General features: G+C 46.9%; 2 protein-coding genes across 2 annotated transcripts; one reads left to right on the forward strand and one right to left on the reverse strand.

Moving 5' to 3' along the window:
- Positions 1-7309: 7309 nt before the first annotated feature.
- LOC120846189 lies at positions 7310-12721 on the reverse strand. Its single transcript, XM_040217876.1, has 2 exons — positions 12477-12721; positions 7310-8009 (listed from the first exon to the last, which is right to left on the reverse strand). The coding sequence occupies exons 1-2, from the start codon at positions 12719-12721 to the stop codon at positions 7310-7312; spliced, it is 945 nt and encodes a 314-aa protein (XP_040073810.1).
- LOC120846201 lies at positions 8376-9616 on the forward strand. Its single transcript, XM_040217893.1, has one exon. The coding sequence runs from the start codon at positions 8376-8378 to the stop codon at positions 9531-9533; it is 1158 nt and encodes a 385-aa protein (XP_040073827.1). The 3' UTR covers positions 9534-9616.
- Positions 12722-27501: the final 14780 nt, after the last annotated feature.

Here is a 27501-nt window from a genome sequence, read left to right on the forward strand (position 1 = left end):
CTCGGGGGTTGAAAAATCACGGCGGTCAACTTCGAAGCTTAACACCTCACGATGACACACGATTAAGTGGCCACGACCGACGACCACGGGCTCCATCAGGGCACGACCGGTCGGGAATCTCGCGCTACGCGCTTGTCGTCAAAGCACGGCCGGGCTTGACATCTCGAACTTTTAGACGTTCGCAATATCGTGCGAAAACAAAGGTGTCAACCTAAAAAACAAGATGCACAAGACGTCCCCCCCCAAAAAAAAAAAAAAAAAAAAAATATATATATATATATATATATATAACGGGCATGGTGGCGGGAGGCCGAAGGCGTGGGTATAAAACTGAGAAGAAAAAAACCCTTAGTGAAAAACAGCAACAACGGACGATTTTATCTTCGACGTTTCGGCCGGAGTCCGGCCTTCGTCAGGAAGGCTATATATATATATATATATATATATATATATATATATATATATATATATATATATATATATATATATATATATATCTGTATATATATTACGACGTTATTTCACCGGAAAAGTAAGCTACCTCGCCGGACACTCAGTCTCCGCCCGAATGTAGTCCTAAGAGTCCGAAGTAGACGCCGAAGTTCCTGCTTCGGAAGCAGTTTTTTGTTTTTATTTTGAATAGGGAAATGGCGAACGACTGAGTTTTCAAATGCACAGAGCTGAATGGTGGAGATTCCTCCCCCCCCCCCCCTTTTTTTTTTCTCAAAAAAAAAAAAAAAAAAAAAAAAAACAGGCTTTAACCTTGCCGCATTTCCCCAATGGAAATTCCCAGAAAATCAAATCCAATATTTGAACGAGACAACGCTTAGTTCTGAAAATCAGGTGTCTAGTTCGGCCCGCTAGTGCTACATTTAGACAGAGAGTGAGCGTGCGGCGATACTTAGTTTATTTTTGTTTTTGCGGTGCAAAAAACAAATATTGTTTTTCTTTTTTTGAGGAAAGAAGGGGTTAAGGGGGGGGGGGAGCACACGCCTACTGCCGAGAGCGTCATATAAATTCATCTAAAATCACACGCAGAAAAAAAAAATGAAAATATTTAATGGGGCGATGCAACGATTTTTGTAGTTTGCGCAAATACCGCTTAGAACGGATCCTTGACGTTAATGACCTGTAAAATACCCGTTCGTTTTTCACCACACGCAATCGAAGTCGCAGAAAAAAATAAAGAAAACCGAACAGAGTTCACCCCCTCAACTCGCAGCCAGAACAAGCGGCCACGTGACCTGGAGCCGATTATAATAATTGGGTTGTGGGGATATTTATACAGCGTGTAGTTGGTCAGCCATTAAAGTTGCGACGAGTCACACGCTGTAGATGAGCAATTTAGCCAGTGCGGTACAACCGCTAGCCTGGGGTCTTTAACGTGCGCCACGCAGTAGTGATACACGACCGCACGCCGGTACGATGCTCATCCAGATCGAAACGGGCAGGGGTGGGGCTCGAACCCAGGATCCCTGGGTTCTGCAGCGCGAGCTTTCGCTCCACGCGCGTCGAGCTGGGTGTGCGCTTTAGCCCACTCGGCCACCGATCCCCCTGGAGCCGATTATATGCCGCCAATGTTGATCATAGCCATGCGCTGGGGTTGGCAAGGCACAGCTACACGCGCTGCGTTCCAGACATTGTTATGGTTCGGCTGTTGTCGTCATTGCAGCGATTGGACAGAGGACACTGTCCGAATGCTTCTCGAGCTAGTAATTATCACGAGCCCAAATCGAGTGCTCACGCAATGCTCGGGTCCAATCTATGAGTCGCATTCAAATATCATCACTGGGCGGTAGTGCGACCGCCGAAAAACGTCATCAGGTTTTGCGAAGAAGAGATTGAATGAAAACGCTCAGTTTTTTCCTCGAAATTACAGCGCAACAAAGGAGTTTCTTGGTCAGTGGCGTTGCGTGCGAATATCCTGGAGGTTTCCTAGTGCCAGTAAGCTCGTGTAAAGTGAAAAACATTCCAACTGAATATCGTTGCACCGCCGCTTTAAAGCTCGTTGAACAACTGCGGGCAAGGATAATTTCACCTCGTAGACGAGGCCTGCGCATGACGTCAATGTCAGCGGATTCCCAACCCGCCCCCCAGCGGCAAAGAGCGTGATGCTCGACGAGAGCATCGCGGGGCCGCAGACGCATCCGTCTTGACACCGCCGCGTGGGGGGATCGGTGGCCGAGTGGTCTAGCGCACACCAGCTCGGAGCACGTGGAGCGAAAGCTCGCGCTGCAGAACCCAGGGATCCTGGGTTCGAGCCCCACCCCTGCCCGTTTCGATCTGGATGAGCATCGTACCGGCGTGCGGTCGTGTATCACTACTGCGTGACGCACGTTAAAGACCCCAGGCTAGCGGTTTGTACCGCACTGGCTAAATTTCTCATCTACAGCTGGGAGACTCGTCGCCCCTGTGAGGCAGACCAAGTTCTAGGCTGTATAAACACACACACAACCCATTTTACACCGCCACGTGCTAGCGCGTGGCGCTCGTTCTGAGGCGCTGTAAACCACTAAACACTAGGGTGCCTGCATGTCTGTCTGTCTCAGGGTGAAGACATCCATTGTTGCACGGAATGTGCCAGCGCGTGACGCTCTCGCGCACTCGGTGCATGACTTGGGCGGTAAAATGGCGTCTATGAATTAGCCAAAGCTACGCGCTCGAGCTGAGTGACACCGGATTGCGCGCACTTCAAAAGGCATGAAAAACAATTGAGCGGAAAAATGGCTGAGATGTCACCACTCAAGCGAAGACGCGCGTGTGTATGAAGGCACTCTACTAAACACAAGAGCGACAAAAACGGGCGCCGCGTGGCAGTTTCCATGGCAACTCGCACGCTGTGACGTGGCGGTTTGGCATAGGTCCACGTTACAGCGTCCTGAACAGTTGGTATGGGAATCAGCGCGCGGCGCCCGTTTTTGCCGCTCATGCGTTCCCTGCTTAACACGCGCTGTTGATGATGCTGGCGCGAGGTGGGCGGTGCTGCCTGGATCGATCTCGTATGGGGGAAGGTTGGGGTGGGGAGGGGGGGGGGGGGTTCGCAGGTCTACGGTTCTATGTGGTATTGGTAAGGACCAGTGGATTACTTGATGGGAAAAACAGCTCAGAAAACGCGGACTACGAAAAAGAACCGACACGACAGGACAATGCTGTACTCGCAAATGAAGAATTTTAATGAATGAAACAGAGGCATCCATCACTCAAATCCTTCAGTTGCGAGTACAGCATTGTCCCGTCGTGTTTGTTCTTTTTCGTAATCCGCGTTTTCTGAGTTGTTTTCCCCATCATGTATGACGTCAACCAACTGGGCCAGTTCACCGCCTTTTTACCTCTGGAATGCCGCATTTCGAGACTGTATTCCGTTCACCCGTAAGCAGACAGGGCGGTGGGAGGAGCTACGTGCTCACCGGGCCCATCAACCAGTTCACTTTCATCAGTCGACCCCGTAGTTTCTGTGCCTGGGAACGAATGGGAAAGTGATCCCGTGGCGGGAGCCATAGGTGTGCCGCGGTAAAACTCGTCATACATCTTAATGCCGGTTCTTAGATGCAGCGAAGCGCTGATATAGCGCTGCTTATTGTCCCCCATGCTAGATAGATAGAAAAATCGTTTTTATTAGAAAGAAAGTCACGTGGCTGAAGCCGATAGCCTTCCAGGAAACGGAAATTATTGGGTAACTAGGTCAGAGGAACTTTCTGATTCCTGTCGTCGCAATAAAGTCTAGTAGGCTCTTGACTAGACCTCTATTGCGATCGCTCTCTTCAAAGTTAAAGACTGGTTGGCACCAGTCCATAAGTCCTTGATTTTGTTTTGCTTGATGTGCCTTGCTCTTGCCCTCTCCCATGTTGGGCAGTCCCAAATGAGGTGTTCTAGTCCTGCTGGTCCAGTAAACCCACAGGATGTGCATTCACTAGATTTAATAATGCCTTTCCTGTGGAGAGTTTCAGGCGTGTTTGCAGCTTCCGAGATGATTCTTCTCAGACATACACTTTGCCATCTGCTGAGTCTCATATTTGGAAGGGCGGGGGGTATTGGCCTTAGAGCTTCCAGCCTTTTTTTCCTTTTTTCTTTATTTACTTGTTTTGCGATGTCTGGTGGGTAATCGTAGGGGTCCGTGGAATCGATGGAGTCTACCGCGGGAAGTTGACTAAGGGTGCTATAATGGTGTATGAGCGCCGCCTCCGCTTCCCGCTCCGCCCTGTCGTGGCCCTGGATCCCCGCATGCCCTGGGACCCACTCAAGCGTAAAGCTCGTGCCAGCTTTCTTGGCTTCATCGATGTATTTACTTGTTTCTTGCACCGTTTTCAGTGTTGTGGCTGGGCTCCTGTACTCCTGGATGGCTTCCCTCGAGTCCGAGAAAGGTAATATTTTCTTCCGGTGTTGCCTTGATGGTCCTTAATTGTCTTGGCTGTCGCTTCTATTTCTGCGTCTCTGACGGTTGTCTTTTCAGGCAGAATTGCTCTGCCTGTTTTCTCCGTGGTGATGTTATACCAGGCACAGGCTGCACGATTCTCCCTTGTAACAGTTGCGTCAGTGTATATCACTTCCTTGTTGGGGTCCTTAAGCGCTTGAATTCTATTTTGGTGCCTCGTGCTTGCTGTTTCCCTCCCTGCGTTGGGCGGCGGTTTTCCTTCTTGTGGCAGAGAGGTTTCCCACGGTGGTAGGGGTTCCTCGGGCTCCTCCATCTGCAGGTTGATTTTTCTAAGCTTGGTTAGGATGACCCTCTCTGCTTTTGTTCCGTGAAGCCTTATTATTTGCGAAACAGCGCCTTCCCGGGCAATGTCCTCGATGTCGTTGAGGAGCGCCCATTTCCTGACCTCTTCTAATCTTGCGTGGTTCGGGAGGCCCGTTACGACTCTTTGGGCTTTTCTCATCAGGCATTTGATTTTCTCCTGTTGTGTCTTAGTGAGTGTGGCGTAGTTGTACCCGTAGATTGCCTTAGACACTAAGAAGGCATGTAATAACGTTCTTAGTGTATTTTCGTTGGCACCCCATGATTTTGTAGCCGTTCTTTTGATGATTCCAAGGATATGTGTCCAGCTTTTTCGTAGACCTTCTAGCCACTCCTTCGCTTTTCCGTCTTGGCTGATGTTCATGCCGAGGATTTTTGTCGATCTGGTTGGTTCTAGCTGTCTTCCTGCGGAGGTGAACTTGTGTTTGCTTGCTGTTGCCTTCCTTCCTTCTGGTGTCGCGATGATGACCAAGGCTGTCTTCTCTGGAGCAACTTGTAGCCCGACTTCTTCTGCGAAGTCGTCTATTGCTCTCAGTGCCTCTTTAATCGCCTTGACTTGTTTTCCAGTCTGCCCTCCCTTGGTCCATATTGTTACATCGTCTGCGTAAATTGTGAATGATAAGTTTGGGATCTTTTCTAGTTTTTTTTGCCAGTGCAGTCATCGTTATGTTGAATAGGGTCGGAGAGAGTATTGCTCCTTGGGGGACTCCTATCCTATTGTATTGAATCAGTCCCTCTGTTTCCCCTACTTTAACTTTATATGTGCGTTCTTCGAGGAAATCTTGAATGATGCGGAGCATGTTGCCTTTGATTCCATTTTCTTTCGCGCTGGCTATGACAGATTTGTGTGGGATTGAGTCGAACGCTTTCCTGATGTCGACGGCCACTAGGAATTTTGGTACTTTGGTAACCTTTCTGCTTGTCAGGTCGTGGTGAAGCATTGCTAGGCTATCTTGTGTGCACAACCCTTTTCTGAGCCCTGTCTGCATCGGGGCTAGGCTGTTTCTGCTTTCTAGTGTCCAGTTTATTCTTTCCAGAACCATTCTTTCCATAGTCTTACATATGTTCGAAGTTAGCGAGATTGGTCTAAGATTCGCCATCTTATCTTTGGGCTTGTTTGGTTTTGGAATTGGGATGACCGTTGAATGCTTCCAACCCTGTGGTAGAGTGTGTTCTTCCCATATCCTGTTGTAGTGGTCAAGGAGAGCATGTTTTCCCTCATCCGGTAGGTTCTTCAACATGGCAGGCGTAACGCCATCCTCCCCGGGTGCAGTGCCCTTTTTCGCCCTACTGATGGCGTAGTTTAGCTCTTCTATACTGAACTTGACGTCTTGTTCTTTTCTTTCTTCCGTGTGTTCTATTAGAAGAGGTGTCCAGTCGACGGGTTGTGGGAAGAAGGTCTCTCCGAGCTTTTGCGCCAGCTCTTCTTCCGACATGTTTAGTTTCAGTGCGAGGTTGCGACCCGTGTTCTTTTCCTTTTTCTTCCCCAGCATGGCTCTATATGTGTTCCAGAGCTTCTTGACGCCGGTGCGGTCGTTAAACCCTTCGCAGTGCTGTATCCATGTCTGCTTTCTCAGTTTTCTTGTGTAAGCCGTCACCTCTTGTGTGGCTCTGTTAAGGATTATTCTCCTGCTGGTGTCTGTCTTCTTCCTTCTGTACCTCAGCAGTGCCTTGTGTCTCGCTTCTTGGAGATTTGTCAAATGGTGGTCCGGGTTAGGGGCGTCTGCGTCCACCTGCGTTGTCGTGGTGGCTTCTTGTGCGGCTTTCTTTATGTGTTTCTCTATATCTGTTGGGCCTTCTACTTGAATCTTCTTCTTCAAGATCTCTCTGAACTTGTCCCAATTGATGACCCGGGCCGTTCGTTTCTCTCTGGTCTTTCTGTGAAGAGTGATGATTATTGGAACATGGTCGCTACCCCATGTATCGTCGTGGGCCTCCCAGTCGACTTCGGGTACTCTCCTCGTCCAGGAGCTGTCCGGGGTTGTGTCCTTCTGGTTCTTGTTCCCTAATCGTGTGTTTCCTCCTGGCTTGTTGAGGCATTCGAAGGAGTTCCCGTGCATTTGGTGAAGCAGGTTCATCCTTTTTCTGTTGTCTTGGTTTCCCCATACGCTGTGTTCTGCATTGAAGTCTCCCCCAACAATGCTCTTATGCTGGGTTATGTTCTGTATCCGTTTAATCCATCTGTAGTGTTCATCTCCTTTCCCCGGCTTCTGGTAAAAGGAGAAGAAAGAGTAGGTTTTTTTACCAATTGTGGTTGTGGCTCCTACCAATTCTTCGTCCTCATTGCAAGCAAAATCCGTGTTAATTTGGCTTTGAGGGTGTGTCTCCTTGATTAGTGGTACGGCGACCCCCTCTTTTTCCTGCTTGCTCGTGTTGGTGATTACCGTCGTGTTCAGATATGTGTTGTAGCCCCTGACCTTCAGGTTAGCATGCCTCGTTTCTTGCAGGAGAAGAATGTCGGGGCTCTTGTCTCCCCATGTCTCTATTCTGGTTTTGAGTTCGTTAATTTTACCTTTAATTCCTCTGCAGTTCCATTGTAGTATCCAATACATTCTTTTTGGGGCTATGTCTCTTAGCTCAGGTTCCATATTCGTCTGAGAGAAGCTTGGTGAGTTGCCGCAATAATGCTATGAGAGGGTCTTTGATTTCCCCAACAGGTTTCTTTCTTGCTGCAGCTGCGTATGTCTTCTTTTCAGCACTGTTCGCTGGTTTTGCCGTTTCCGTGCGAGTTGCGCTTTTTCCTTTCTGTTCAGTGTTTTGCATGTAGGTGAGTTTGCCGTCCTTCCGCGGGACTCTCATCGGGCAATCCCTGCTGAGCGCCAGGTGTCTCCCCTTGCAGTTCACGCATGTGGGGTCCCCTCCACATGGCGCGTCTAGCCCGTTTGGGTGGGGTTTTCCGCACGTCTTACATACTTCTACCTTGCTTGTGCATGTTTCGGCCTTGTGGCCGATTCTATGGCAACGGTAGCAGACTACCGGCCTTGGCGTGTATGGGAAGACCTTTTGAATGATAAGTCCAACCGCTAGCTTCTTTGGTGATTCCTTCCCTTCAAACGTTAATAGGACTGTTGTTCTTTTCTTGCCAATTATGGTCGCTAAAATGGCCTGATGCGTCTTGCATATGATTTCTTCGCAGAGGGCTTCCATATCGTTCCCCGGGTTTCTCAGGTATATGACCCCTCTCGAGTGGTTGCTTGCGAGGCCTGGTATCACTTTGATTTCCGTGCTTTCGCCTCTTTCATTCGTAAACTTCTTCAGGTTACAAAGCCTTCCATATGGGCTCGGTGGCTGTGCCACAACGCAGACCACTAATCCGTTCAACTTTTTCGTGCAGATGTTCTCCTTCATTCTCCTCCGCGCTTTGCTCCCGGTGCTGGCTTCCTCGGACGGCACGACAGCATGCACAATCTGGAACAACGAAGACCAAGCAAGCAGCTACCACCCGGCCATCAGCAACGCCTCGTCACGTCCGGCAGACTCGTCACTCAAGCAATTGATCCTCGGCCAAGTGTGGAGGGCCCCATCGTCATCAACAGCCGCTTACCCGCCCACTATAAACCAGCCGACGCAGCCGATGTCGCTCTGTGGGCTCGGTGGCTGTGCCACAACGCAGACCACTAATCCGTTCAACTTTTTCGTGCAGATGTTCTCCTTCATTCTCCTCCGCGCTTTGCTCCCGGTGCTGGCTTCCTCGGACGGCACGACAGCATGCACAATCTGGAACAACGAAGACCAAGCAAGCAGCTACCACCCGGCCATCAGCAACGCCTCGTCACGTCCGGCAGACTCGTCACTCAAGCAATTGATCCTCGGCCAAGTGTGGAGGGCCCCATCGTCATCAACAGCCGCTTACCCGGCCACTATAAACCAGCCGACGCAGCCGATGTCGCTCTGTGGGCTCGGTGGCTGTGCCACAACGCAGACCACTAATCCGTTCAACTTTTTCGTGCAGGTTAGTAAATCGTGCAGTCTTTTCTCTAAAAAAACAAGTAACTACTTTTTGATACAGCTGCCGAGCCCGCAGTGTTGCGTTGTCATTTCGATTGAGTGCTTCCATGTCATCCGTTCCTTGCTGTTGCAATCGGGGGACATCGAAACTAATCCTGGTCCTGATACTAACGCCATACTAGCCGAGCTAAAAAAACTATCCACCGGTCAATCGAAATTACTTGCAGAGGTACAAGACCTTAAAACCCAGCTATTAACAACAGATAAAGCGATATCAGATTTAAGCGGGCGCATGACTGCGCTCGAAAACCATTATCAAAATCTCGCCCCCGTGCGCACCGAATTAGAAAATGTAAAAATCGAGACGGCTCAGACGGCCCGTTTGGTCTGTGGCTTGGAGGCACGCTTCGACGATGCCGAAAATCATTCTCGACGCAACAACCTCATTTTCTATGGCATCCCTAACTCCACTGGACCAGAAACGTTTGCCCAATCAGAACAGCTCGTCATCCGGCACTGTCGTGATCACTTGAACATAACCATAGACCCCAAAGAAATAGAGCGTGCACATCGTCTTGGACATCACACATCTGACCGCCCTCGCCCAGTAATCGTTAAATTCACGTTCTATAAGACAAAAGACACCATACTATCTAATGGCCGCAAGTTCAAAGGAACAAGTTTCAGTGTTGGCGAAGACTTTTCTCGGCCCGTCCAAAATGCTCGCAAACACCTACTTGCGTTTGCAAAAAGCAAAAATACGCCGTTTTCTTTACGGTTTAAAACACTACTTATGGGCCCGAAACGCTATATTTTTGATGAACCATCACAGACAGTAAGGGAAACAGCATAGCAATTGCCCCGTCAGAAGAAAATAACAGCCCCCTCTCGGAATTCTACCAAAACTAATCTTTCATTTTCCGTAATCTTCACCAACGCGCGAAGCTTTCTTCCGAAACGAGAAATTTTGTCTAATCTCGTGTTGTCCTCTTGTAGTAATTTGTTGATATTAACCGAAACCTGGCTGTCTAAAGAAATCACTGATGCTGAAGTTCTGGCCGATTTGCCGGACTTCCGCCTTTATAGAAATGACCGCCAAGCCACACGAGGAGGAGGTGTTCTCATCGCCGTACACCAGCAGTTGTCATGTTCTATTGTTAACATTACATCCGACCTTGAAATACTATGGATCATATGTCGCGCTTCACCTCAGACGGTTCTTTTGGGAGTCTGCTACAGGCCTCCCCATTCTTCTCCTGACTTTTCTTGTAAACTTAATAACATCTTTAGTGAATTCGCCTTAACGTACCCGAATGCGCATATCCTTCTCTTTGGAGACTTTAACTACCCGCAAATAGACTGGAGCAACCAGATCCCCTCAGCTATAGGCAATGAAGCCGCAAAAGATTTTATTAACGTATGTCTTGATTTTAACCTTGTTCAACTAGTATCCGAACCCACACGTGTTTCACGGGATTCTGCAAACATCCTAGATCTAATACTAACCAGTCATCCCGAAAGCCTATCATCGGCTACTTATCTCCGCGAAATCAGCGACCACAAAGTAATCCATGCTACCTTCAACTTTTGCCCGGTACGACACCAAACAAGCGATAAAAGAATTCGTCTATATGATAAGGGAAATTATGAAGTAATAAACAATGAGCTAAACGCCTTTCTTCCAATTTTTGAAGCATCATTTTCTAATCGCTCTATTAATACAAACTGGATAATGTTCAGAAATAAATTAAATGAACTTGCAAATAAATTCATCCCACTAATTACGTTCCGTGAGAATCGACAGAAACCCTGGTTTACAAAGTCTTTGAAAAAACTAGGTAACAAAAAAAAACGTCTTTTCCGCTCGGCCAAGCGGAATGGAAACCCCTGCGCATGGGAAAAATACTACGCAGCTGAAGACTCCTATCTGGCATCTATACGTAACGCAAAGCATTCCTTTTTTTATGATGACTTACCAAAGATCTTAATTAACAATCCTAAAAAATTTTGGCAAGTTATAAATCCCCAAGAGACGCGCATCATTAGCCTGACGAACGGAGCGGGCGAAATAGTCACTGACACCGAGTGCGCCAACGCTTTTAACTCCGCCTTCTTTTCCGTGTTCACCGAAGAAACCGATGTCCCTCCCTCTTTAATACCTTCTAACGCAGTATCTACTATGCCAGCTCTCACATTCTCTGTAGATGGCATCTCATCATTAATTGAAAATATCAAACTCTCATCGTCAGCCGGCGTTGACGGAATTAACTCAAAACTTTTAAAAAATACCAAACGTGTATCTGCTGTGTACATGACCATGTTGTTTTCACAATCACTTTCTACAGGCATCTTACCGGACGACTGGAAGGTGGGAAGGGTCGTTCCGGTCTACAAATCGGGTAACAAGGACTCCCCACTAAATTACCGTCCCATCTCTTTAACAAGCGTCCCCTGCAAAGCCATGGAACACGTCATCTACACTCATATAATTAATTTCCTAGACTCTATAGACTTTTTCCACCCCTCCCAGCACGGTTTTCGTAAGGGCTTCTCTTGCGAAACTCAGCTTGCACTCTTCGTTCATGACTTGCATTTTAATCTTGACCATAACCTTCATACCGACGCTGTTTTTTTAGATTTTGCCAAAGCATTCGACAAAGTACCGCACCAGCGCCTCCTACTAAAACTTTCCCAATTAAATCTAAACACTGCTATTGTTCAATGGGTCCAGGAATTTCTGTCTAATCGGTCTCAGTTTGTCTTTGTTAACAACCACTCATCTAACCCTCTCCCAGTAACATCAGGCGTCCCACAAGGATCTGTCCTCGGCCCGCTCCTGTTCTTAATATACATAAATGACTTACCATCGCATCTGTCATGCCGCATTCGTATGTTTGCGGATGACTGCGTTATTTATCGTACAATCACTAACAGCTCCGACCAGTCATGCCTGCAGAATGACCTTAACCATGTGCAAGAATGGTGCGACTATTGGCAAATGACCCTTAATCCCAGCAAATGTAAACTTGTATCATTCCATCGTCGCCGTAACCCCTTTCTTTTTACGTATACAATTGCTAGCGTCACCGTCGAATCTGTAGAATCATTTAAATACCTAGGTGTAACACTGTCGAACGATTTATCTTGGCGCGCGCATACCACCAACGTCATATCAGCCGCAAACAGAGTCCTTGGATTTCTAAAACGTAATCTACGCCATGCCCCGAAGCACGTACGTTTACTTGCGTACAAATCACTTGTTAGATCAAAACTCGAATACGCATCTGCCATCTGGAACCCTCACCAAGCATATATTACTAACGAACTTGAATCTGTTCAAAATCGATCCACTAGGTTCATTCATTCTGCCTACTCATACGATATCAGCGTTTCATCCTTAAAAGCAGAATGCGGCCTAACACCTCTCTCTCTTCGCCGTCGCACTTCCAGCCTCTCCCTCTTTCACAAGTTTTACTACAGCTCGCTCAACCATGCACCTTACATTGTGCCCCCATCACGCATATCTCTGCGCATTGGTCATCCACTTCAAGTAACACTCCCACGTGCCCGCACTACTACTTTTTTAGCCTCCTTTTTTTCTCAAGCAGCTGCAGACTGGAACGGCCTTCCCCACCACGTCGCCGCCATCACATGTCCGTCCGTATTCATGGAGACTGTCGTCAACCACCTCCCGACATGAATGTCTGTTAAAAATGCTTTTATGTGTAACCCACCCCTTATGTAATACCCCTAACGGGGTCTTTAAGGTAATAAAAAAAAAAAAAAAATGAAATATTCCACCTCGTTCTTTGTGGTGACAATGTAGTCGTTGGTTCTCGGGTCAATCCTTGCTCTTGCTCCGTTTTCAAGCGAGATTCCCGCTTTCTTCATGGTCTGGTTGAAAGTTCGGTGATCTATGTCCAGCTTCGTGTTAGGCTTGTCGTTCTTGATTCTGACCTTGCGCACGCCCGCGTTGTTCCCGCGGCGGACCTCTATCCATTGTCCTTCCTTTTCTTCGTCTTGTTCGTTGTCCGGCTCCATGGGTGGCTGTGTTAGGGCCACTCTTTCGTCTACGTGCTGGAGTTCCTCCGTACTTGGCCTTTTTCAGTCTGTCTTGTGTGGGTCGAGTCGTTCCCTCATTTCTGTTTCGAACTGCGTTCTAAGCTGAGTTTCCTGGGCTTTCAGTTGTAACTCAATCCGAGCTTGAAACTGAGCTTGTTGTGCTTCCATTTGCGCCTTCATCTGAGATTCCACCGAAGCCTTAACTTGGGCTCCAAAGTCATTCAGTAACGTATCCCAATTGTAAAACGTTTCGCCAGTCGCGCGGATTATTTTGTATTGTTCTGTGTTGAATCCACTCGGACCGAAGTGACTTGCTTGGGTCATTTCTGCCGATCTGCTGCCTTGGGTGGCTGCTCGCAGCACTTGGCGGCGCCATGAAGTCCGCCATGTAAACGGAGAGTCGTCTCGTTGGTGTCTCCCGATTGTGTTCCACTAAGGCCTAAGGCATTCCTCGGGGGCTTAGAAAGATGTCTTTCATCTTGTCCGACTTACAGGTCCTCACCGTGGTCTTCGTTCCTGGCCCTGGAGCGAAGGCCCGAAGCAAGTGGCTCGGTCCCGTCCGTCAAAGTGATTAAACCTTAAGGTTTACCGAAGACTTAGCGGAGCTTAGAAAAACACGTCTGGTAGCTTGGGTAGCTTCGTCTTCCTCTCTCTTTAGAGCGCATCTTGTCCCCCATGCTTATTGTCCCCCAGCTGCTTATTGTCCCCCATGAGCAACAGTTTTGTTGGTGCGATACAAAGCTGGTGAACGCTCCTGTCAGCACGCACTTATCGCGAGGTCAGCGCTATGCTTGTAGCGCTCCGCTCCACGTGTGAACAGGCCTTTACTAGTAACACGGCCGTTGGCTAGAGACATGCACTCTCAACAAAAGGGTTGTCCTAGGGTACTACACTTGGGGTAGTCAGAAGCCGTCACAGATATCGCAACCCCCCCTTCGTTATACTAACAACCCCATGGGCAGTCACACGGCACGCAATCAGCAGGTGCTCACAGTGAGCACACCCAAAAGCAACATGGCGGCTGGCAAGCGACAGTGGAGCAATACGAGTAAGGCCTAGCGAGCTGGACTGCTTTTTGCTAAAATACGATTCTCAAGTGCGTACGCCCGTTCGCTGCCTTCCGTGCGCGCAAAGCACTCCGAAACGCGCCTCGAAGCACCGGCACCGCACCTAATACAGTAGGGGCGACGATGTGAGGGAAGGGGAGGGGAGGGGGGGGGGGGGCGCATTCCAGGGAGTTTGTCCGCGATTGCTTTCGCGAGGCCGGCTGCATTTACTTCGCGGCCAGAAGACATTCAAAGAAGGAAACAAACTAGCGACAAATGGAATGATGTCTTTATTGAACAGAGCATCTGCTTGCTGTGCTCGCCGCAAGTGATCCGGCGTTTTGGTTGACAGCGGCGAGGCGAAGCATCACCGATTTAAGCGGCGTCGGTTCCGATCGTTCAACGCTCCTGCTCACCTGTTAGCATTCGTTATCCACTTTCAAGTCCCTGGTAATCCTCACCGCGTCTGTGCACGCACTTGGCGCTATTCACCGCACGGAACACCCATTCAACTGGCTATGGGACTGATCCCATTTGTACGAGAGGCCGAGAACCGAACCAGACCGAACCCTTTGTGGCTGCTACGTGGAGCCATGGAACGCCGCGAGAAGCGGAAGGCCTCCATGTTTTTCACTCAAATAAGTAGACACATAAACGCGCGACTCCTTGAATTGGGCGGCGACACGCGCCACCTAACGGACAGCGCTCAAACTAAAGAAAAAAAGAAACCAGCAATTCTTGCTTTCAGTGCCTCGCCAGACAATGCCGTACGTACATATCCCACGCCACACTTCACTCATACGCGACATACAGACATCACAGCATTTTATACATCAACATATTCAGAAACAGCACAAGCTACATCACATATTGACACTCTACATTCCTGTACACACGTCTAGTCGACACCACCAGCTTATATACTGCTGTATTTTATGTGACCGATTAGGATGGTGACCACTGTCATATTTTGCACAAATACGAAAAGACTGTTCAAGATTTAGCCGTATATATTCTTTTCCTCTACTGCCCTTAGGAAAGCGCTCGTATCTCTAATGTAGGGCCATTGCAAAAGTGAACTGCAGGTTATGAATAAATTTGAGTAGTTGCTACACGTCACATTTTGAACAGTTTCGTTTTCTCGCTTGCCTACACTTCAAGTATACAAAAGCCTGTTTATTAATTGTATTAATTATCGAAACCAATTTCTGCAATCACAACTTTCTGAACACACTGATGCATTTTCTTTTCTCTTTTTACATATCTAGACTGACTTTAGCGGCGGTTGGGTACACGTTGAGTACACTGAGCACGCGCAGGTGATTTTAGCGAAGCCCGTCCGCCGGTCCTCCCAAAGCTCTGGTCCTCCCCGAAGCGTTATTTCAGTTTTCTTCTTTTCGCTAAATATCCGTTCTATGCGCTCGCGCTCGCGCCAAGGGGACAGTGCAGAATTGCTGCTTTCGGGCCCGTGCCTTCACCTGCAACGAACGCGAAATACGTATGCCAAATTATCTAAATCCTGGTTGAGACAGTAATGTTTGACTGCGTGCGTCTGACTGCGTTGCAAGAAATCAGGACATCCCTGCTGCTTATATCGCGTGCCAAGATGATTCCTTGAATTGGATTCCACGCTTGATACGAAGCACAGACGTGCCGGTGAGTGGCTTTCGGTTCTCGACGCAACGCTGTCAAACGCTAGTGTCTGAACCGGCCTTGTTTGAAGCATTTTTTTATCGAGTATGCTCGATGAAATGTGCCAAATGAACCAGAGAAGGCGAATCCTGTACCTCGAGACAGAAAAATAGTGAAATACACGGACATGATCCCGGATATCTGTGTACGTTCGTCCTGTCCGGCCTCAGTCGTGGTGTTCAATGCTTCATACTTCACTGCACTTGAAAGCAAAAAAATTGGGTACGACAGGCGCGCAAGTTCGGCGGAACCGAGGAGGCCAGTTGCAACTGATCTGCACGCAGAACTGACCGATCACACCTTTATTGAGAGCACGCTCTTTACTGAACCGCACAGTAAAAGACGACGAGAGTATCTCGTCCGGCGAACATTCGAGTCAACTCACGCCTGTGCGTAGCTTCTTGTGCTTTTCGAGAGATTTGGTTAAATTCCTCGAGCACGACGCCAGCTGCCAGCTGTTTACTGCTGTACATGGTAAAACCCGCGACGGAACCAAAAAGGACAACCGTGATACTTTTTATCTGCCTCGGGTTTTAGCAGGTGCCTACCAAGGTTGCCTGCACTTGTTTGTTTTCTGCCAGTTTAGGCGAACTGAGCCACACGCTTGTTTCGACCGGTTTAAATTTCAATAAATGATAACCAACGCACAAAAAAAACAAGTTTCAAGTACTTTTTGAGATTTTTGAAGTGACTTTTACTATTGAACGACTGCATGCACTGGAATTTTCAATTCAAGAGTTTATAAAACGTGACTACCCCATGCTTGTCACCTGCCAACAGGTGCTAACTCTCAATGGCTCGAGCCCAGTGGGTAGTTAAGTAAGCCTGTGGGGTAGTTACAGCCGTCAAAACGCGCGATGACGAGGGGGGGGTGCTCACTTTTTCTTAGAGTGTGGTGGCAGAATTATCTCACACCTCAAGCATGTTTTAGGCATGTATGTTTCGTTGATGTGTATACTTCGAACGTTTCTGCAGAAAGTTTTTGTATGGCCAATGTGACCGTCACTCTAGGAAGAAAGCAGCCTCAGACAGTGTTTGCAGACTGTCTATTGAATGTTGTATAAGCAGTGCGACCGGAGCTGAAACGTCTCGGAGGATGTCGTACCTCCGTGCCGTATCGTAAGCTACGATGCACGTGTGTGTTTGGCGGTCCAGAAATCACTATGGGACGACATTCTCTGGCGCCACTGACTGATAAAATCTACGCGAGAAGTATTTTTCGCTCCTCCTATCATCACATTGGTCTTCGCTCGCTGTCGGATTGAGCTTACATGCTGGGATTGACATGATTGCGGCCTCTTTCGTCAGCGCATTTGGGGGGGGGGGGGGGGTAGGGGGCGTCCACGTTTTCGATTTCCATATCCTGTGTAGAAAATTTAGCACCAACGGTGGCTGCGAACGGTTTGTGTAGCGCTGCACTAAGATAAGCCGATAATGATTGTAATCTACGATCGGCTGCTACGCAGGATGTCTATCCGATCTGCTTCTGCTAGGAGCCGCACCGTGCCGTCATTGCCTTTTCGCACGATTCCAATCTGGAGCAAAAGTTCGTCTGCTTCTTGCACAGTGGTTGCGATGATTTTAGAACGCCGACCTCTTATTGGATCATTGAACAAAAAGTACTAACTAGACCTTGTGGTATCTAGTCTTGAGGTCTACCACTATCCTTCCAAGCAAAGCGAATCTGAACTCGGCATTGTTCTAACGTCACCGCAACTCTTGCCCGTGAAGCAGACGACTTGCTCTCCGGATTGCAGGCGGTGTTATACACTAGAAGAACTGGACGCCGCGACAAAGAGACATTAGTTTTCCGTAGGCATGGGCCGAGCGTACATCTACCTCAATTGCGTACGGTGGCGTAGATATGGCGTTGATTTTTGTTCTAGGGTACAATTTATTGGGTAATATATGCGCAGTTTCATACACGTTACACAAAAAGTAATCGATTAAAAATTACAATTACACTTGGTTAAAAAGCACAAGATCAATTTCTTTCTCGCGGATAAAGTAATTGGCCGCTACTTGAACAAGTAATCGTTACTTTTCGGAATATTTCAAATGTTCAAAAAGACAGAGATACCTACCGGTTTCAAAATGGGTCTTATTTATTGTCCATTATTGGATGTGAACGGCCGAATTATGAACGACTTATCTTCTTAAGCCACCACTTCTGGTAAACTCCTCTTGTCAGAGACTTTGTTCCAGGATTCTTTGGTAGAAAAGGTTTATGATCAATGGAGGCCATTATAAAGGAGAAAAAAAAATATTAGCGTCTACCAGTACATGAAATTGTTATGAAATGTCTTCTGAGATTACTTCCTAACAAATGAAACAAAATTAGTACAAAATTACTGCAAGTAGTAAGCGATTACAAGTACTTTGAGAACTTGTTATGAGGGTCGTACAGATCTGCAGATACGTATGCGACCCAGGCAGATAAAAACGTTTTTTTATTCAGTGTTTTTTTAATACTTTATTTTACTCATTATAGGTCCTTAGAGAACAAAGGTCGCCGCCAATTTTATATGTGCGCTCAACCACGAGCGGAGAAGTCCCACGTCTCGCCACCTGGAGTTGCCGTAGCAACGGCGTTCGTGTGTTATTTGTTGCGCGATCAATGACACACCGGCCGCGTCCCGCTGAGGTACGGTGCCCTCGAACGCGTCTCTGACTGGGTGCGTTCAATGCAACCCAAAAAGTGGTCCCACGATTTCCGCCCGATGATATCATAGAAGAGTCAGGCTGTCACCGGTGGCGATCCTGGCGGTGTCACAGCAGCGACGGTAGTTGCGGCAGACGCCTGTTCTGCGGCGGGTCTCCCTGGAGCTTGACAACCCCACGGAAGCTTCGGCAACCACGAGTTGGGACGCCGCGACGACGGCGACAATCGCGTCCTCTCGTGTTCTTTTTCAAGTACTTCTACGCTCAAACGCCAAGATTGCGACATCCGCCAGCATGACGCACCTGCTTCTGTGACGTCATTTGTTGCCTCTTCAGAACCAATGTATATGTGCATGGGCGGAAGAGGACGCTGAAAACGCCAGTCGGAGACGCGTTGTGCCGGGCAGCGTAGTAGATCAGGTGCACCCGACAGAAAAGATGGCTGCGTACAAAGGGAGGGAAAGCCTGGAGCCGGTGTTTACGTTTCACCTGAACCAGAAAATCCAGCCGAGGAAGGTGACCGTTGGGAAGTACGATGGACTACACGCCTGCCTCACGGCCGCCACGGCCTCGGACAAGGTAGGCCTCGAGTGTGCTTCGGGAGCAGTGTTGCGAGTAATGAGTAACGAGTAGCGACGTTACTGGTAACGCGTTGTGACGTACTAACGTATTCGTTGTTTCTAAATGACTAACGAGTGAAGCATTCAGGTTACTATTTTACGGTATCGTCTTAAGAATCACGTCACTTGTTACTTTAGATTATGCCACGATGATTAAAGTCTGAATTATTTTCGTGGTATTTTCTAAGTTGATTCAGCTATTTTTGCATTAGATAAGGCTCAGTGAATTTTTATTTTGCAGCCTATATGATCTAGGTTCGATGGGCTTTTATATATAGCCCGTGACCCAGTGGTCACTGAAGGCTTCTGACCCAGGATAAAATGTCTTTAATTTAATACTTTTATTTTTGCAGGTTATCTAAAAAACATATTCAAAAAGAGATACGTTTGTCAATAAGCTTGGTAGAGTAAAACACGTAACGCAGAGGCCGACAGCTCACTTTGTTCGCTGCGTGCAGAGTACACTGCTGCAGTTGTCTGCTGGTTATAACCGCCTCCTATTCCCAGAAACGGGAACAATTAGCAACAACTAAGCGCGCGTGATGGCTAAAACGTAAGTCAACATGGAAACGGCCACCGGTTTTTGATGAACATGGTTTGCCTGCTGTTTAGGGTTGTTGTGAGACTGTATGAGGTAGTTTTGCGCCACCTCCATCTAAGCATTCGACCGAGAGATGGTGGATCAAATGCTCATATTCAGTGCCCATTAGTTGTGAATTAAGGTATCAGAAAGCCGAGAAAATATTGCTTACGATTATTTGTTTCCGAAAATTTCTTAACTGCATGCCTGCAGTTATAAGTGTAATAGAATTAAATCATACTCTCGTCGTTTTTGAGCTGTCGCACGGCTTTGGAGTGTTGAGCAAATCTTGCTTTCAAAAGATTCATCGGAGGTTGTTGCTTTGCCACTGTCAGCTTTTCATCCTTTTTCATGTTTGCATTATCAGCACAATGCAGAAATGACATCATGTGTACGAACTTGCTGGTATGTATGGCGTTGGCCATCATGTCATTGTGTAATGTCATCACCACTGCCCACTAGCATTCTTCGATGACAAGTTTGTTTTATCCTTTCCATTTCTATACTTCAGAAATGCACCATTTCACGGGAAGTTATGTCAAAATCGGGCAAAATCAAAAGAAAGTCATGCTTTTTTGCTTCTTCTACCAAGAACTCAACGACAGCGCCGTCAAAAAAAGCTTAACACACTGGACAAAATATACATGTATAAATTGAACTTTGCAAGCCAGAAAGTAATGTTGCATATTCCAGAAAGTCTCAAGCATTCGATCCACGTTTGCGTGGCATCTTCGGGTGGGTTCCCTGTTCCTAAATCTTGGAACTACATGCTGAGCTTTTTTGTGGTCGTCCCTTCCCGTCATAATCAATATTCACACCAGTCCGACATGCTTCCGCCAGCACGGTGTCTTTCTTTTTTTTCCTTTCTTTTATTTTTACCCGGATTGACCAGGAGGTGGGCAGAGACAGAAGGCTGGACACCTGACGAGGTTCCAGCCCTCTCTACAGTTACTGGAACTTCGCACTTTACAACAAACAAATAAAAAAAGTCTCACACTTCGGAATTATACTGGCGACTGTCATTATAATGACAGTCGCCAGTATAATTCAAGAAATATGTGCCTCACCTGGTGCCTATCCTATATGCTGCCAATCATAGCCACGCTCTCGGGTCGGCAAAGTAGAAAACGCGTACTGAGCTGCAGGCATTGTTAGATTTCGGCAGTTCTCATCACCGCAGTGGTTGGACACAAGAAACTACTTTTCGAGTGACCACCGAGGCATTAATGAACCTTTTCCACATACTGACGGCACCAGGCGGTGGCTGCACGAACTAAAAATCGGGGAAATGACCTACCTGCGCTACCAATCGATACCGGGAGCTACGCTACCAGTTTCTTCGCTCTCCGAGCTGCGTCGCGTGCCCAACGCGAGCTTAAAGATGGGCATCCATGGCGTCCTCCCAATCGTGGTGTTTTTCCTTCCGTCCATTTTCTTTTTTTGTGTAACCCAATTATATATATGCTGCAATTACCTGTTCTACTCGCTTATCCACAGGCTCATTCCGAATTTCCTCGATTTTTCGTTCCAACTTCCGCCGCTTGGCATCGGGCGTTCGCGCGTGCGCAGAACGCTTCTCGGAAAAGGTCCATTGTCACGAGCCGAAGTCGACTGCCTACGCAGTTCTCGTGTCCAGTCCGTGTGCCGCGCTCGGCTATCGTCAGGCGGGTGGTTTCGGTCCCACACTTACGGCACCAATCTTTGCGAAGGCAAGACTAAAAGAAATAGCCTCTTTTTATCTTCGCAATTTCACCACGACAAAAAAAAAAGCGTCTGAGTCAGTGGCGGTCTGTGCGAGCATACTTGGGCCAGACCAGGACCAGTACGCCTCTAGAAAGGCATAAACACTCCAAATCGATATCGTTTTATGACCCTTCTTAGCTGTCATTGACTATCCGGGCAGAAACTGCGAGAGAGCGCGAATGCGTCAGAACGCCAAGCTCCGGTTGGAAGGTTTACTCGGTAGAGGCAAAGCCATGGAGGGATAGAGTAAAAGTAAAGGCTGTACATCCCCATAACTCCTAGCGGCTCGTATAGTAGAAGGGCACGGAGGACACCTAGCAGCAGCCAGAGGCGCTAAATTAGCCCCGGTTTCGATTAACGTCAGTCTCGGTTTCGTATTTTCAGCTCTTGCTTACTTCGATTAAAATAATCTTTTTTTCGTTTTTTTAGGTACTCACCCGTTAAAAGTTCAGCTATTTTATTCTCACTGTTTAAGGCCAATGACGGCCTTTTAAAGCAGTCACATTTCTTTGTTAGAACCTCAGCCCCGGAAACAATGGCAACAAGAAGTGATCGAAACATAGTTTATTGTAGGTAAAATTATGTACAGGCAGACAAGCTGCGTGTTCTGTTAATACGAATACCTGCATGCAGAAGGAGAAGAAAGCTCGCGCATTTTTACGTCATAATTTAGGAGTGCGGTGTTGGTCGGTTGAATATTTTTTTGTTTGTTCTCAAGACATATAAGAACGCGGTACGCCGGCATCCGGCGTCTGGATTTCGAGTTCTAACGCGTTCAACAAGTGCAGTGGCCACAAAGGGAGCTAGCGCTTATGTTCTCGTGTCCCTTAGTTTCTAGTGGCATAATATGGAGTTTTACAACACCGCGAGCGAGCTCCGCTGCCGGTTGACGCACAGCGGTCCGCCGTTCTCGGCCAACGCGTCGGTTCTGCATGCGCCGCCTTGTCTCCTTCTGCAAACGGTGCAACGAGCGTCCATCGCGCCGATGCCAAGCACGGCGGAACGCTGGGCGTTCATGGCCGGCATCGCTAGCGCGCTTGTCACGAGCGAAAACTAGAGACTAATGTAAGTTTACTCTGTGCTAAAGCTCTAATGCCAGAATCTTCACATCACCTCACACTGTGTTGTAGGCACTTGGCAAGTGCGCACACATGGTACGTGCAAACACTAATACGAGAGCGATATATATCTCTGCACAGCTTCTCAGGCAACCAGCAAACAAAACAGCGTTTACCGCTGAAAAAAAAAAACACAAAAAACACACTTATTTACATTCTTAAGCTCAGGGACAACAATGCCAACATGTTGCTGAGATCGAGACTCGCCCGACCGCCCGTTGTGTGGTGTCCGTGGGGCTGCGGCTGTAGCCACGACGGAACTAATGACCTAACATTACATAATTTAAGTGGTTCCGATATAGCTACATATAATATTGAAGTACGTTTAATTATAAATGTTTTTCTGGACAAATAATTAGGAGTATTCTCAAAAAGTAACTTGGTTCAAATTTTTTGTTTGTTACAGCAGCGCTGTCTAGCGGCCGGCAGAGGCAACACTACAAGTAATGGAGCAACGTGCTACGTAGTATATCGCTCCATGGAGGACTTATCTCGGCTGAGAAGGGACCTCATGTGTCCACTCTTTCCGTTTACTATATTGCTCAACGACAAATCTAGCTGCCATTGTCTCCACTGCCCTTTTTGGAACGCATTGGAACGCGAACTGCAAACGGCGGACGCCGGTGTTCCTCGTTCTAACCTGTTTCTACGAGTACGGGGGAGACACAAGCAGCTAGCTTCTTGTCTACCCACTAGTCATTCCAACCAGAGCTCGGCTATGCGAAGACCCCGCGCTCTCTTGTCTCCTCCTGTCCCTGAGTTTCTGCCCTCATTTGAATTTTCGCTGAGCTCAGTGATTATCTATTCTTTTTTCTGCCCTTGTGTAACTGTTCATCTCATAATACATATGCGTTATAGATATAATATTGGCAGTACAATAACAAACAAACAGACAAAGAAGCAAAAAAAAAGCAATGATATATGTATATATATATATATATATATATATATATATATATATATATATATATATAACCGCATGAATAAATGAATAAAACTACGTTTTATTGTTGTGACAGGTACAAAAACAAACTTCCCTGTAGCAAAAAAAAGTAAAAAAAAACTTTATTGTTATTAAAAAGGTATTTCTGCCGTGCTGAAGTTCTTTGCATGTCCTTGCACTGTAGCACTGCCTCCCTGATAATTTTACGGACTGCGCTTGCCATCGCACACCTAGGCATTTGCAACTCTTTTTCGCACGATGCTTTAAAACACAATTCGTTCAAGATTATCTTTTTAGCGGACATATTTCTACTAAGTGAATTTTCAGCATCTTGTTCTCGATGGTCAGGTGCATTCCCTATCAGACTCCGTTCAAAAGGGCGAGCAAAGCTCGTAGCTCCCGCACCCCTCATCCGAGTTTCTCCATTGTTTGGGTGCGCGCACACGGAGAATGCATCGAACAAAAGGGGTGCCTCCGTCTTCAGTGTAAACCGGGCTCAGCCAACAGCGCCTAGAATAATCGAGGCCCAGAAACGAGGTCCTTTCCTCCTGCGCAAAAACTTCATCACTGTCGAATGGCGCCAATACAGTAAATGGTCCGGAGCCCGATATGCCAAGCGTCCTTTGACGTGGCTCATTGGACGCGATGCCCAGCCGAACGCGGACGCAGCTCTCGTATCCTATCCGCGTCTTCGCTCGATAGCGATGATGTCCACGTCCCAGTGCACATAGGATTCGATTATTTTACGTGGTGGTGAAAGGGTCTCCATATTTATTCATTTTACCCTCAAGGTACAAAGTTCCTTATAGAGCTGAGTGAATACGAACGAGTCAATCGCATTTAATGGTGCTCTTGGTAAGAGTTTGCTCAAAGAGAACAGCATCACTAATTGCGGGAATCAAGCAGGGAAGGTGGTTTCAGTCATGCGATGTTTGATGTTTAAAGTTTGAGTTTTATTGGAATTTTCACGGGCCGAGCCCGGTAGGGAGGTGGAGAAAAAAGGCATTTCTGCCTGACGATGGTCTCAAACCCCGCAGTCTACAGCAGTACACACAATGTACGTACATAAATAATAGAAAAAAAAAAAAGCATACGCAGAGGAGCAAAGAAAACCTCTCACAGTTAGATGCGCATTTTACATGAACGCATCTCTGAGAAAAATAACTCGAAATCATTAGAAACACAACAAAAGGTAATTGCAGCTGTGTTTCAACTTCATGGGTGCAACACAAGACAAAAATAATCAAATTGCACAATGATTAATAACAACTAAATCATAAGAAAACACTTAAAAACTTATAACTGCGGTTAAAAAAATAAAAAAATGCATTGCTCTCATTGCTGGAACACAAAAAAACACTGTCAATACACAAGGCGTGTAATAATTCATAATTGAGGCATAAAAGCATTTGCCTCGCTGCTGGCACACACAAAAACAATGCCACTCCACAAAGGAGACGGCACGGAAAAGAAATACTGGCATCAAACCACTATTAATTACTTGAGTATAAATTCTACTAAAGTTTGCTTTTTTTTTTTTTCTTCTTTACCTCAGACATAATTGCTTTCTATAGGCATGGGTTTAATTTCGTTCTTGTTTGTATGGAATAATAATGAAAAGTCAGGGTGGTCACAGAAAGAGCTTAGCAGCTCAGAAACCTGATAATCGAACGTGTTTTTTTTTTTTGCTTTTATTTTTTCATAATTCCTTCTGACTTCTGTCTTTTGGCATCTGTAAATTCATAGGGACCCGCAATGCTTTCATTCCTCTAATTAAGCTTTTCTTTTTAGATTGTTCCCATAAGTTGGAAGCATGAAATCTAATTTGCTTTAAATGTTTGTTTTTTTTCGTTTTTGAAATAGCGGATGACAGTGGGGGGGGGGGGGGGGGCGCAAATTACTAATTTTATTTTGATTTCCCGAAATATGCTTAGTACCCTTTTTTGGAAGAATACTAATGTATTTTAATGTGTCTTAATGGTTTGTTCCTTACATCAGAAGTCCGGAACAAATGTTTCAGTAGAACATGGCGTAATATAGGTTTGTCTTGAGACAGCTAAGTACCAAATTTGATATTCTGTGCATTAAACCGATTGAGTTCGATAAATCACTTCTTAGTTTAGTAGCATGGGTGTTCCAGGTAAATTGTTCATCTAACCAGACGTCAAGATACGCTTGCTCTTTTTCCTGAGATATGGGGATATCATTAAATTGGCCAGTTCTAATGTTGCAGCATCGTGCGTATTGGTGGGGCTAAACATAATCTACTTTGTTTTGTACAGCCGTGAGCGATACGAAGATGAATAGCCCTCTTCTTGTTTTTGACGCTCCTGCAAGTTTTGGAACAAGCTCTGTTCCAGAAAAGGGCTAGAACGCAAAGTTTAGACCCCCAAGCCACATACCATTTGAGACGTTGAGAGTTAATATAGCTTTAGGAAGCCGTAAAACAGGCAAGAAACCAGGTAAGGTGTTCACCTTCATATTGCCGGCTGGTGTACACCTAAAGTTGAAGTTGATATCGCTCGAGCCCTTTTCACAGTTGGTTTAACTAGTCATTTCCCGGCACTTGTGAGTTGTTTTTACGCTTCCACTGAAAAAAAGAAGTTCGAGTCGTCAGATTACATTACTGTACGAGGAGAATTCGGGATATCCGAGGCGTAAATGATAAGTCGAACGCGTGCGTGTGTGGACGCTCGTTATATCCCAGCCTTACGGGCGATTTTCGTCGTGTGTTTTCCAAACTACCTTCACGGCTTCGTCTTTAGACCGCCAGGCGCCGTGAATATCTGATTCGCTCGAGGAGACATGGTGAGCTAATTGCGGCCGCAGCTTTCTGTTTTAGCCACTGAGTGACGTCCATTTCGCTGGAGTCGCCAATAATCGTGATCGAGGCGCACTGTTAAGATCATTCAGTGGAGTTTATGACGAAAAATTATGTGACTATAATAATTGTTAAAAAAATAAATAAACACGGGCGAGCATTTTTACGGCGGAAGACAGATCAAGCAAACCGAAAAGCGCAGTCGCACCTCAATGGATCATACAAAAAAACAAACTGACATTCCCCAGGATCGTGTCCGATACCAAAGAAATTTCGACACAAACATTCACGGGACAGCTACCGCCATCTATAAGCGACCGCGGCAACCAGGCAACCAGTCTGGTTGCCGCTGTCGCTCATAGATGGCGGCAGCCTTTTCAGCAATCACAGAAGAATGGACAGTCGGCCGAGTTGGTGGGAATTCACCCTAGGAAAGAGCGCGGAAAACAGACGAGGACGAAGACGAAACGTACGTGACGAGCGCAGCGCACGTCACGTGTGTTTCTTCTTCGTCCTCGTCTGTTTTCCGCGCTGTGCTCTTATCAGTTGCCGTTTTAACTCACGATGGGTCGGGCGCGTGCCCTTTCTTCGGGGAAAGAAGACCGGGTGCGGAAGGAGCGGCGAGGTACGCAACAGCGCGAATGGGTCCGCAACCGCCGCGTGCGTCGAGCGCTTCAGGTCCCCTTGCGAGAAAAGAGCAGATCGCTCGCCTGGAATACCCACCGCCGAGAACAGAAGCTACAGCCCCGCTAGTCTTCCTTCTTCACCAAAGTGGAAAGGCTGATGCTTTCTTTTTTTTTTTTTTGAGGGGGGGGGGGGGGGGGGGGCTGAGGGGGGGCGAGTTTGGGGGAGGGGGAGGGCATATTGTGCTGGAGTCACTCAGCTCTGGGAAACTGTCACTTTTTTTTTTCTTTTACGTTTTGCAAACCATTTAAGCACGGGACCTCGAGGAAGCCACTTCACTATGCTTCGTTTCCTGGGAACGTTATTTTTTTTTTGTAGACCGGAGATTACGTTTGTGTGTGAAAAATGCAGAGCTGGCCAAATTACTGATATTTTGTAATTAAATTACATTACTAATTACTTTGCTGAAAATTGCTGAAATGTAATTAAATTACATTACAAATTACCACAGCCAGAAAGTAATTAATTGCCATTACAAATTACTTTTAAAAGTAATGACATTACTTTCGCATTACTTTTGTATACTTTTAAATATAAAGGAGCTATTGGTAACTTCCTTTTACAGATAACTTTATTTACATTATTTACACAGTTCATGGCACACAGTTAGAACTCTGTTGCATGTTAACCGATGGACAGAGGAACGCACCCGACTGATCCGTTTCCCACCCCAACCCGGACAACTATTTTTGGAGATGACTGAGGACCCTACGCGGGTTATCTCTGGGAGGGGCGAGAACAATTGTCATTGTTCGCAAAATCGCGTCGAGGGCCGTTCCACCAGGGGCCTTAGTTCGACCTACCTCCCCTCCTTCGTTTCCCGAGAATGTCGAGCAGAAAAGCTCGAATTT

Source organism: Ixodes scapularis, unplaced genomic scaffold, assembly GCF_016920785.2.
Source record: "Ixodes scapularis isolate PalLabHiFi unplaced genomic scaffold, ASM1692078v2 PGA_scaffold12__126_contigs__length_90152505, whole genome shotgun sequence".
NCBI lineage: Eukaryota > Metazoa > Arthropoda > Arachnida > Ixodida > Ixodidae > Ixodes > Ixodes scapularis.